This window comes from Nuphar pumila, chromosome 14 (assembly GCF_984573655.1).
Source record: "Nuphar pumila chromosome 14, dmNupPumi1.hap1.1, whole genome shotgun sequence".
In the NCBI taxonomy this organism is placed as follows: Eukaryota; Viridiplantae; Streptophyta; class Magnoliopsida; order Nymphaeales; family Nymphaeaceae; genus Nuphar; species Nuphar pumila.
Window position 1 is genome coordinate 83,224,277 of NC_143262.1, and position 12,400 is coordinate 83,236,676.

The window sequence follows — 12,400 nt, forward strand, 5'->3', positions numbered from 1 at the left end:
TGGTGGTTTTGGAAAACTATAAAGATACTAAAACTTCGTATGCGATTGTGCCCCTGAACCTGATATAGTGGTTCACCTCCCGACCATGGTTTAGGGAGTTTTCAGTTACTTTGCCTGAAGGTGCTGTTGTAGACACAACTATTGTTATTGGTATGCCAAGAAAGTGGCATGAGTGAATGTTAATTTTGCTGGTGTCCCAACATTAAATGTTGATTTCTAATGTTCCTGTTGAAGATGTACCGAGCACTCAGATCTAGAGAGAAGAGAGAGAGAGAGAGAAATAGAGAAAGAGAGAGAGAGAGAGAGAGAGAGAGAGAGAGAGAGAGAGATGGCTGCACAAAGAAAAAGAGAGCTCCACCTTCAATTAGGGCTAATCTCTATATTAAATAGAGATAGTCCAAAGAGCAAAATTACACCCAGGTCCCTCATTAAAGAATAAGTTTCAAATAACCTCTAGTTTAGAAAAACTTATTTACTAAAAACCTCTTAGTCTCAACACTCCCCCTCAAGCTGGAGCATAGATATCAATCATGCTCAGCTTGTCACAACACTTTGAGAAATTTGGTCTTGCCAGGGCTTTGGTAAAAACATCAGCTACTTGATCTTCGGAAGATACATGATCGGTGCAGATATACCCAGCCTGAACCAAGTCGCGAACATAGTGACAGTCAACTTCAATATGTTCATGAAACACTGGGTTGTTGGCAATATATGTAGCCGCCCTATTGTCACACATCATCAACATAGGTAGGGATACTTTCTCCTGAAGCTCGGTCAAGATTGATTTTACCCACATAATCTCAGCTGCAGTCTGGGCCATTGCTCGGTATTCAGATTCAGCACTTGACCTGGCTACAACGGTTTGTTTCTTACTCCTGCAGGTGATAAGATTTCCTCCCACAAACACACAAAATTCAGATGTTGACTTCCTATCTTCAACAGATCCTGCATAATCTGCGTCAGTGTAAGCAACAACGTCCAAAGATGGATTTCGTTTAAACAACAGACCTTTACCAGGAGATGCCTTTAAGTACCGGAGAACCATCATAGCTGCATCCCAGTGAACTTTTGTAGGTTTGTCCATGAATTGACTGATTTTACTCACAGCTAATGAAATGTCAGGTCTAGTAACAGTCACATATAGCAACTTACCCACCAAGGATCTAAAGCTGGCACTGTCCACATACTCAGACTTCTCATCGAACATGTGAGTTTTGGGATCCATTGGAATATTAGCTGGCTTGGCTCCTAGCATTCCAGTCTCTTTTAATAAGTCCAACACATACTTTCTTTGAGACAACACTAATCCCTCTTTGTTTCTTGCAACTTCGATACCCAGAAAATATCGAAGGTGACCATGATCTTTAGTAACAAAGTGTTTCTGAAGATGATCTTTTGTGGCAAAAATATCTTGGGCATTGCTCCCTGTTAATATGATGTCATCGACATATACCACCATAACAACAATTCCAACACTGGTTTTCTTGATAAACAAGGAGTGATCTGAAGCTGACCTGACAAAGCCAAAACTCGACATTACCTCAAATAATTTGTGAAACCATGCCCTTGGACTCTGCTTCAGGCCATAAATAGCCTTCTTCAACTTGCACACCTTCTTACACTCCCCCTGAACCTCGAAGCCTGGGGGTTGTTGCATGTAGACAGTTTCATGCAAATCCCCATACAAAAAGGCATTTTTGACATCCAACTGAAACAAGGGCCATCCATGGTGCACAACAACAGAAAGAACAAGCCGAATAGTGCCAAGACGAGCAACTGGGGAGAAAGTTTCAAAAAAGTCAACACCATAAGTCTGAGTATATCCTTTTGCAACCAACCGGGCTTTGTACCGTTCAATTGACCCATCCGAGTTATATTTAATGGTATATACCCATTTGCAGCCAACAATATCTGCATCAGTTGGAGGATCAACCAAATCCCAAGTGCCCCTAGAACATAGGGCATCCATCTCATCCTGCATAGCCTGCATCCATTTGGGGTCGAATAGAGTCTGACTGTGATGAAGCGGAACAGAGGAGACAGACAAAGCCGAAATAAAATTCTTCATAGAATTCCCAAGATTAACTTCAGAAACAAACTGAGAAATGGGATGAAGGGTGCACTGTCTTTCCCTTTTCGCAGAGCAATAGGAAGATCCTCATCAATAGCAGAAATTTCAGGATGCTCAGAGTTACTTGCCTTAGGAGAAGGAGATAATGGGGGCATGGAGGTAGGTGGTAACCTGTGAGTATACACTATAGGAGGGTTTCTGTATCGAGACTCCCCAGAGGATGGAGCCACAGGCTTTGGAGTGAACAACTCTAAAGGAAAAGGGGGAATTGGCAGAGGAAAAACATCACCCTGACTCTCTTGTAACCTTGGAGTCGTACTCGAAAAATAAGGAATAGACTCAAAGAAGGTAACGTCCGCACTGACATACTCTTTATGAGATATAGGATCATAGCAACGATATCCTTTTTGGTTCTTAGGATACCCAAGGAAAACACATTTAATAGACTGCGCACCAAGTTTATCTCGATCAGGACCCAGCTTATGCACAAAACACACACATCCAAAAACTTTAGGGGGAATAGGAAAGAGAGGAGACTCTGGACGGAGAATTTGAATTGGGATCTGGTCTTCTACAGAACTTGACGGCATGCGATTTATAAGAAACCTGGCTGTCAAAACCGCATCACCCCAGTATGTAGCAGGCATATTGGATTGAATCATAAGGCACCGAGCAACATTAAGGATTTGTCTATGTTTCCTCTCAGCCACCCCATTTTGCTGGGAGGTATGAGGACATGTAAATTGAGGTTGAATCCCATTAACAGAGTAGAATTGAAGTAAGTCTTTGGATTTGAACTCAAGAGCATTATCAGTGCGAACAATTTTAACACATATGTCAAATTGAGTTTTTATCTCTGCAATTAAAGATTTAAGAATGACAGGACCTTGAGACCGATCTTTTAACAAGAACACCCATGATAGTTTCGAGAAGTCATCAACAATAACTAGATAATAACGACACTGAGACCTATTCGGAATCCTACTCGGACCCCACACATCTACATGAAGAAGATCAAACAATCCTTGACCTGATGGACTCTGACTAGAGGAAAAAGAGCTTCGACAATGTTTTCCTAATTGACATGTTTCACACTGAAAAGAAACTGAGGAAGGTATATGAGGAATGACACGACGAAGTTTTGTCACTGGAAGGTGACCCAAACGATGATGCCACAATAGAGGACTTGAGGATGATGTAACAACAGAATAGGCCGAAACTTCTGGTTGGTGTAAGTAATACAGACCACCTTCCTCATAGCCACCACCAATCCTTCTCCCCGTCAACAAGTCCTGAAAGGTGCATCCCATAGGATAAAAAATCACTCTACAATTCAACTCTTTTGTCATTCGACTGACGGATAATAAATTCTGTGGAAATGAAGGAGCATGAAGAACATGCGACAATTGAAGAGTAGGGGTAATAGACATGTTTCCCTGCCCTGCAATTGGGGAAGAACTACCATCAGCAAGACGTACCCCTTTTTGACCTGTCACAGGCTTTAAACTCAAAAAATTGCTCGAGTTTCCGCACAAGTGACCAGAGGCTCCAGAATCAATGACCCACCTACCACCTTGAGCCGATTGGCCATTACCTGCCGAGCACACAACCTCCACAATAGAAGACTTCGAATTGGATGATCGTAAAGAAAGGAGCTCGTCATATTCAGCCCTGCTAAGAGTTACACAATCATTGGATGAATCTACATCTGATTTAACCATTTGAGCCATAATATAAACGAATGGGCTTGATTCACAAAATGCAGGAACAACCACGACCGTGCATACCCACAATCAACTGCAAGCCCGACTATATCAAATTTTGACTTCACCAATGAAATCTGAGAAACACAACCTTCAACTGTTCAGATCCAAACTTAAAATATAATTTTAAAGAAACTTGACCAAAACCTTTCACCTCAACCAAGGATGGCACCAGGTTGCAAATCAAGATCACACATCCAAGACAACCTAGTGTGTGTTACCATCACACATCAGCCTCTACGACAACCAGTAGCAATACCCAACACAGAATCCCACTTCAAAAGACAAGGTTCCCACAAACAAAATATTTTTCAACACAGCAGGGAATCACGCCTGCTGATTCCAAAAAAAAATTATTAACATGCTGTTTAAAAGAAAACAGCTGAGTCAAAAGGATCACGACACAGCACCCGACAGCTTGCTGAGTCAAAAGAATCACGACAGCTGCTCACTAAATAGAATCTGAGCACAACCTGTGATAACATAATTTTTTTTTTAACTCCCGACCATCTCCCAGCCATATACATCATGACAGCAAAAAGCAATCAGTTTCACGACTTTTAAATAGAACACACAGAGTGCAGAATCACCAACAACAACCAAACTTTTGAAGGATCACGGCAGGACAATCATTTTCAGAATCACCAACAGCAACCAAACTTTTGAAGGATCACGGCAGGAACTACCAACTCGGCAGTAGGTAGTCACAAAAAAAAAACAGCACCAAAGGGCTACAAAACCCACAACTAGCATCCACGACCAGATCTGTCATCAGATCTTAAAATTTTTTAATCACTGACCTGATTGAAAAATATTCATTGAATCGAAGTTTTTTTTTTTCACGATCACGACAGCCTCCACAATCGACTGTGCTTTGATCACACTCGATCACGCTCCCACGATCGGCTATGGCTCTGATACCATGTTGAAGATGTACCAAGCACTCAGATCTAGAGAGAAGAGAGAGAGAGAGAGAGAGAGAGAGAGAGAGAGAGAGAGAGAGAGAGAGAGAGAGAGAGACGACTGCACAAAGAAAAAGAGAACTCCACCTTCAATCAGGGCTAATCTCTATATTAAATAGAGATAGTCCAAAGAGCAAAATTACACCCAGGTCCCTCATTAAAGAATAAGTTTCAAATAACCTCTAGTTTAGAAAAACTTATTTACTAAAAACCTCTTAGTCTCAACAGTTCCGATGGATGATATTGATTCTTGATATCGGTAGAGAAACAAGTGTGGAATCCAGTAATAAAATACGAATTATGTGTTAAGCTACAATTGGGAATCTATCTTGGACTCCAGAAATTTGTTATGCCCGTTTGAGTATCCACAGGTTTTAATGAAAAGTGAAACCAAACTTGTGTGCATTTAATAGGAACATGCATACAAAAGAAAATTATGGTAATAACTTAATAAATTATTTATGTATGTGTATTGAAATCATGCATATTTACTGTTCTGCATTAGTTCATGCATCTTTACGTGTTTTGTTTCACGTGAGATATAGTTGTTGCATTATAATTGTTGTTAAATGCATGAATAGTTAATTGAATTGTGAAATTGCTGTAACTTATTTTCTTCACAAACTTGCATGAGTTTTATTTATATTATTTCTTACCTATTTGGATTTTTAGAGGAATTCGTATAAGAATTACTATTTATGTTTTTTCACAGGACTTGAAGCCTAGTTAGGATGACGTCTGCCATATAGAGCTTACGCGACTGCGTGACTACTTCTGACATTATTTTGGGGTAGTGTGACTATGATTTTGGACATTAATTTATTTCTGTTCTTAAACTTTAATTATTAATTAATAAAGTTAGTTATTTGATTGTTAGTTCAATGTAAGATCCCTTGTAGTTTGAAATTTGTTAAGTCTGTAAGGCACTAGATCCTTGAGTTTTAGTTTTTGCAATTGTTTAAAAAAATCACTTTTCAACAAAGATGAGTTGAGGTCGTTAAAGTAGGGGTCGGCCTAGGCCTGTAAAACAAGCCGAGCCACATGTTTGGCTTGTAAAGTCCTAGTTCAAACTCAAAAAATAGAGTTGCAATATGAATATGAATAGGTACTCGCTTTTCTTGGATAGCAAAAAAATATATTTTGTTTATATTTTACATGTTATCCTAATTTTTTTTAGCTCTAAAAAATATCCTTTTTTTTATTTTTTAAATTAACACTCTGTTGGTTTAATAGACACTAATTATGAGCTCAACCTCAGCTTGGCAGGCCACAAGAATGAGTCAAGCTTGAACACTTAGTCCCCTCAACCTTGTTTATCAGCCCTAGTCATAGGACCTTCAACCCCAAAATTTCTAAAATTTAAAAAACAAGCTGGCACCACCTTAATCTCCAAAGGCTCTCTGCACCAATTCAAAAAAAGAAACCGCCGGTTCGACTGAAAATCTCTCCATAACCGCCGGTTATATTCAATCCCCACCGCATATCTCACTTGAGCACTTGACGGGACGTCGGGACCTGCGTGGGCCCCACTCTCTCGATTCTCCAAGTGATGTGTAAGGTGAGGATTGAACATAACCAACGGTTATATTTAAACATGACCTGATCTCCCTCCTCCCAACTCTCCCCATCTTTCCTCTTTCAGAGAGAGAGAGAGAGAGAGAGAGAGAGGCAACCATGGAAGAAACAGAAGATCGGCTGAGCCGTCTACCAGATTTCCTTCTTCATCACATCATCTCTCTCCTCCCACCACTCGACGCTTACAGAACCAGAGCTCTCTCTTCCTCGTGGAAGACTCACTGGGCTTCTGTTCCCGACCTCTCTTTCTTCTTCGACCCCAAGGATGACGGGAAGAGGCAACGAGTTCTAAGAAGCCTCGTCACCCAATTCCTGACCCACCATGTTGGCAATCTCAACAGCCTCTCCATCTCCAACCTCTACCCTCCCGAATCCGATCCCGAAATCGATCGGTGGTTGTCTTCCCCTTCTGTTCTTCAAGGTCTAAAACGCCTCAATCTGAGCTTCAACGATGAAATCGCGCGGTGCGGATGGTACCTCTACAATCTCCCAAGATCCATCTTTTTCACATTCTCCAATCTTGAAGAGATGAGCCTCGGCTATTGCAGATTCCCTTCCTTCCCGGCCTGGACGGCGTCGGCAGCGCCGGGTTTTCCGTCTTTGAAATCTCTGCGATTGATTTTTGTTCGCATTGTTGGTGATTTGGAAGTGAAGAAATTGATCTCGGCGTGCCCTTTGCTGGAGAAGATGGAAGTGTCTGCGTGCAATGGATTCAGGAGGATTGAAATTGCTGCACCCAATCTGAAACACCTTTCTGTTAAAAGGATGGTGATTGAGTCTCTGGTTCTGCGTTCTACACCACCGAGGCTTTTACGGTTTGAGGCCTGTGAAAATCGTTTCCTTGATGGCTGCAAGATCGAACCTATATTTCTCGGGCTTTCTGCACTGCAAACATTGTCCATTGATGGGAGCTTTCTTGAGGTGTGCAGTAGTTTCTTTTTCCCCCTCTGCTTCAATTTTATCTGTTTTAAACGTATGCTATGATGGTCTCTGTGTTCCTGTTATGTTTCCTAGATACTGTTTGTTGAGTTAATGATTTGCATACTTTTGAATTAAAGTTCTAGTAGAATTAATAGTATACAACAAAATGACCATAATTGAAAGAATATAATGGATCTGTAATGGATGGCATACTACAGAAGTATAGGCTAACCATACAAGATGACAATTACACCGAAAAATGCTGTAACTCAATTTTAGTTTATATATCAGATTATAGGGGGCTTCTAAATTGGTCTCTGAGTTTCTGATACGTTTCCTAGTAATCTTTTTGTGAGTTAATGATCTACGTATTTTTGAATTAAAGCTTGAGTAGAATTATTAGTATATAACAAAATAGCCATAATTGAAAGAATATAATGAATCTGTAATGGATGACATACTACAGAAGTATAGGCTAACCATACAATATAACAGTTACACTGAAAATTGCTGTAATTCAAATTTAGTTTATATATCAGTTTATAGGGGACTTGTAAATTTATTACTTTGTATGATTCATTCCTATAATTTATTACCCTCATTGCAGAGGCTTCCTAAACATGGTACTAACAATCTTATGATGGACTGTTAAAGATTTTGGATATTGATGTGTTTTCTTGAACAGTTGTTGGGAAGAGGAGACCAAGTAGGGCATTGCCAACTTGTGAGTTTAAGAAGTGTAGAGTTGTCATGGGAGGTAAATGAAGGTTCCACAGAGCTATCAGGCTTGGTTCGGTCGGTCGTCGCTTCTCCGGCTCTTGAAATGCTGAAAATTCAGTTGAAGGTAAAGACCAGTTTTTCTTCTCGATTCTTCTCCTTGCACTTTCAATCATGAATCAAACGCCTATTCATGCTCTACTGTTTCTTATATATACAAACCATCGTCTACCTGCTTGTTTCATGCATTTTCCATACCAAATTGCTCGAGCTGGCATCTCTTTTCCTTTCTTTCCCATCAGGAGTAAAACAAACATCAAATTGTTATAGTAGGAAAGTGCCATGCCGGCACAAATAGATCTCAGTTTTTCTCACTGCCTACCACTTTTCATGTGCAAATCCTTTCATACCTCGCCCTCTATGAAAGCATTCTTATAGGAAGACTGAGTTGGCATGTTTTTTCAGAAATCTGTGCCCATTCCCATGAAAAGCTTTTCCTGGGAATGAAACACACAAGGCTGCCTCTGCAAGGATTTGAGAACCAAGGATCTCTGTCCTGGGACCTGACGAGATCAAGTCAGCAAAAAATTGGCTTGTTTCCCTTCAAATATGTATCTTAGATCCTCAAAAAACTTCTTTTGATTTGTAATGTGTCGTTTGAATGCGTCGGATATAGATGTGACTGTGTGAGCCCCATGTCATATCGGCAGCTCCCTACATGTGGGGATTTGTTGATGACTCGATCTGTATCTTAGATCTTTTTTTTTTTGGATCTTTCTTTTCTTTTCTTTTGTTTTTTTTATGACGAGGAACCTGCCTAAGAACCAGGGTCACTTAATTGGCCCCCTTCCTAAATAATAAACTCCAAGTGAATACCCTAGCTCACAAAGGACATCCACCAGGCAAGCTTTCGGTTGATCCCAGGAGGAATCGATACTGGGGAATACACTATCTTTCCAACAACTGTCCCAACCACTTGGACAACCCAGGGTGAGCTCTAGTTTTTGGGGTCTATTTGAAGAAAATACATGGATCTTTGGCCTGACAAAGGGAGGGGGTTGAGGCTAGAGATCCTCGGTTCTCAAATCCAATATGAAACTGCTAGGCGGGTAGTCTAGGTTCAAATCCCATTAGTGTCATCCCTTGTGCCGAAGCGTGGCGACTCCCTGGGGGCGAGGGGTAAGCCCTCAAAGTTTTATACTGCTAGGTACGGTAGGCAGAGCCACTGCAACTAGGTCTCTGATACTGGGGTGGTTTCTCCAAGTAAAAATAAAAAAAAACAAAACGGAAGTGTCCAAAAGCAGTCTGTGCCGAAGTGTGGTGACTCCCTGTGGGAGAGGAGTAAGCCCTCAGAGTTTTACGCTGCTAGGACAACAACTGTAAGTACGGCTGGTAGAGCCAGTGCGATTAGGTCTCTGATCCTAGGGTGGTTTCTTCAAGTAAAAATCAAAGAAAACAAAACGGAAGCGTCCAAAAGCAGCCTAAGAGTTCATTTTTCTAAGGATGGGTGTCAATTTTGCAATATCTAATACCACAATAAAAATGTTGGAACAGGGCGACGGCGTCTCGGGCTGTAACTTCCCAAACATTGACTGGTGGATGCATGTTGCTCTTTGTCAAGTCGCGCGGCCTTGGCAGGTGATCGTGAAGGGCTTTGGTGATGGAGAGTGGAAGACAAAGTTGACAGAGCTCTTCCTGAATACAAGACCGTTCATTTAGATCAATCGCAATGGTAGCCATGCTGTTCTTCCTGTCTAAAATATGTGGAATAAGTTTATCCTATTTTATCTAAAGCCTTAGTTTGAGGTCTTAGCGACCAATGATGCGCCATGCACAAGGAATTTTGAAGTTTTGGATTTGTTTATCAGGTCTTATCTGGATATTTATGTTATGATGTATATCTCTTAATCAAATGATTTCATAAATATATCCAATAAGTCTTGCATTGTCCATAGTAGAAGAAACTGCTCTCCCATGCCTTGTTACTGTATAATGCAAAAGTGGCAATGCTTTTTTTTTTATTGTTTTGAAAGGCAAGCTGGGGTTAGGCGGACCCCTACCAGAACACCAGCCACCCCATGTGGAAGAGGGATTTGATCCTGTGCCTTCAGCTTGTTGAGATAAGCATATTTTAGGCAACCAGTTTTTCCATCTTATCGTATATCTCTGTAGTGGTTATCGAGATTTTACAAGATTCTCACAATCTATTTTATGCTTATCCGTTGAGGCTATCTTTGTGTTCATATATCATGTGTACTAACGATGAAAGGATAATAAAAAAAATGCATTACCTGTGTTGCCTCGTGGATGTAGGCTTCCATGACCGAACTATGTTAATCATCATCTTCTTCCTTTCTTTCTTTCATTTACTTTTATCGTCTCTTCCTGCTATTGTTTTCTCAACATGGTATCAGAGCAATAAGCTCCTCTGCGTTATTTTTTTTTTCTTGGAATTTTTTTGTTCTGTCACCATGGCAGTTCAAGTAGTGGTGATATTCCTTCACAAGTGCGTCTCGTATCCTTGTTCAGGAACAGATAAGTCCAAATCAAAAAATTACTTTTGTTCTTCTAAATGGCCAAAATTATCTCTCTTGGTCCAAATCAGCTCAGTTATACCTGAGTGTCAAAGCTAAATCTGGATACATCACCGGGAAGCTTCCTCAACCGGATCCCTCCGACTCCAAATATGACGAGTGGCAGTCAGGCAATGTCTTGGCTATTAAACTCAATGGAGCCCAAGATCGCTGAGGGCTTCTTTTCTTGAACATTGCTAAAGAAATCTGGAGGACTGCGAGGGAGCTATACAGACAACAATATAATGCTGCTCATATGTATCAATTGTCTCAAGATATTTGCAGTCTCAAGAAACAGAATCAGTCCGTGAGTGAATATTTTGGCCGAATGCGTGGCATGTGGGATGAGCTTGATTCCTACAAGCCTGCCGTGACAAATCCTATTACTCTTCAAAAACTTAGAGAACAGGAAAATATTTTTCAATTCTTGTCTGGACTGGGTGCCGATTTTGAAAGTCTTCGAAGCCAAATATGGATGACCCAAGAACTCCCTTCTCTTAACTCAGTCCCCACGGTACTACGAGAGAAAGCCAGGCGAAGAGTTATGAATCCGGCTGAAAGTGATACTACCAAAATTTACATTGAAACTCCAGATCGAGTGGCTCTTCAAGCCGGTGCTAAACCTGCTCACAGTAATGCAGGAGACTATGCCGTTGGGAAGACTAAAGGAAAGAGGCCTCACTGTTCCTATTGCAGAAAGGATGGTCACGTTCGGGAGCGATGCTGGATCCTCCCTGGCAAACCAAGCACCAACAAATCTGAAAAATCCAAGCCCAGGGATTCAGCTAATACTGCTATTCACAATGAACTTGTTGGGACTCCCGTCACGATTAAAAACCTGGCCGAAGTCTTCAATTCCTTCAGTAAGGCCAGAATTGTTGTCTCACCTAATGCCCAAAATGTGTACAGTCAAACTCCTGCCGGCTCAGGTAAACTGCCTTACCTCTTCTGATTCAGTTTGGATTGTGGACAGCGGTGCGTCTGATCATATGACCCGTTCCTCAACTCTCATAAATAATCTGAGTAATACTCATAGCAGAGGACCTGTTTCCATAGCTGACTGTAATTTGCTAGGGGTTCGTGGTATTGGCGAGTTTCATTTCTTTAACAATAAGCATGCCTCCAAGACGCTGTATATTTCTAAACTTGCCTCTAACCTTTTATCATTGGGACAACTTAAACAATGACTGTAATATTATTTTTTCCCCAACTAATGTTATTTTTCAGGATCGAAAGACGGGGAAGACGACTGGTGAAGGACAAAAATCAAGAGGTCTCTACAAAATAAGTTTCAGTGGCAATGCTTCTATAGCTCACAGAAAGGAGCACAGTCAATCTTGGCATTACAAATTAGGCCATCCCTAGAACTATGCTCTTAGAATTCTTTTTCCAAATCTTATGTTTGATTGCAATAATTGTGATATATGCAGATTTGCTAAATTAGCTCGTATTCCTGAGTGTGTCAACCCATGTGTTTGAAGTGATTGACTCTGATGTGTGGGGTCCAACCCTGGGTTGATGCTTATTCTGGTTTCAAATATTATATTTTATTTATTGATGATTTTTCAAAATATTGTTGGTTGTAAATTCTTAAATCTAAAGATGAGGTGCCAAATACGTTCATAGAATTCTACGAGATGGTTGAAACTTAGTATGGAACCAAGTTCAAAAATCAGATTTTTGAGAACTTTGAAAAGTTGACTGGCCTAGATCATCAATTTACATGTTACATGTGTAGGCACACCACAACAAATTGGTGTTGCCGAAAGAAAAAATAGGCATCTCTTAGAAATGACCCAAGCTCTGTATTTTCAGATG

General features: G+C 40.7%; 1 protein-coding gene across 1 annotated transcript; it reads left to right on the forward strand.

Annotated features, from left to right (window-relative positions):
- The first annotated feature begins 7,009 nt into the window (after positions 1 to 7,009).
- Positions 7,010 to 9,935, forward strand: LOC149817145 (uncharacterized). The gene is made up of 3 exons (XM_089988085.1): positions 7,010 to 7,292; positions 7,978 to 8,136; positions 9,564 to 9,935. The coding sequence occupies exons 1-3, from the start codon at positions 7,059 to 7,061 to the stop codon at positions 9,726 to 9,728; spliced, it is 558 nt and encodes a 185-aa protein (XP_089844211.1). The 5' UTR covers positions 7,010 to 7,058; the 3' UTR covers positions 9,729 to 9,935.
- The last annotated feature ends 2,465 nt before the right edge of the window (positions 9,936 to 12,400 follow it).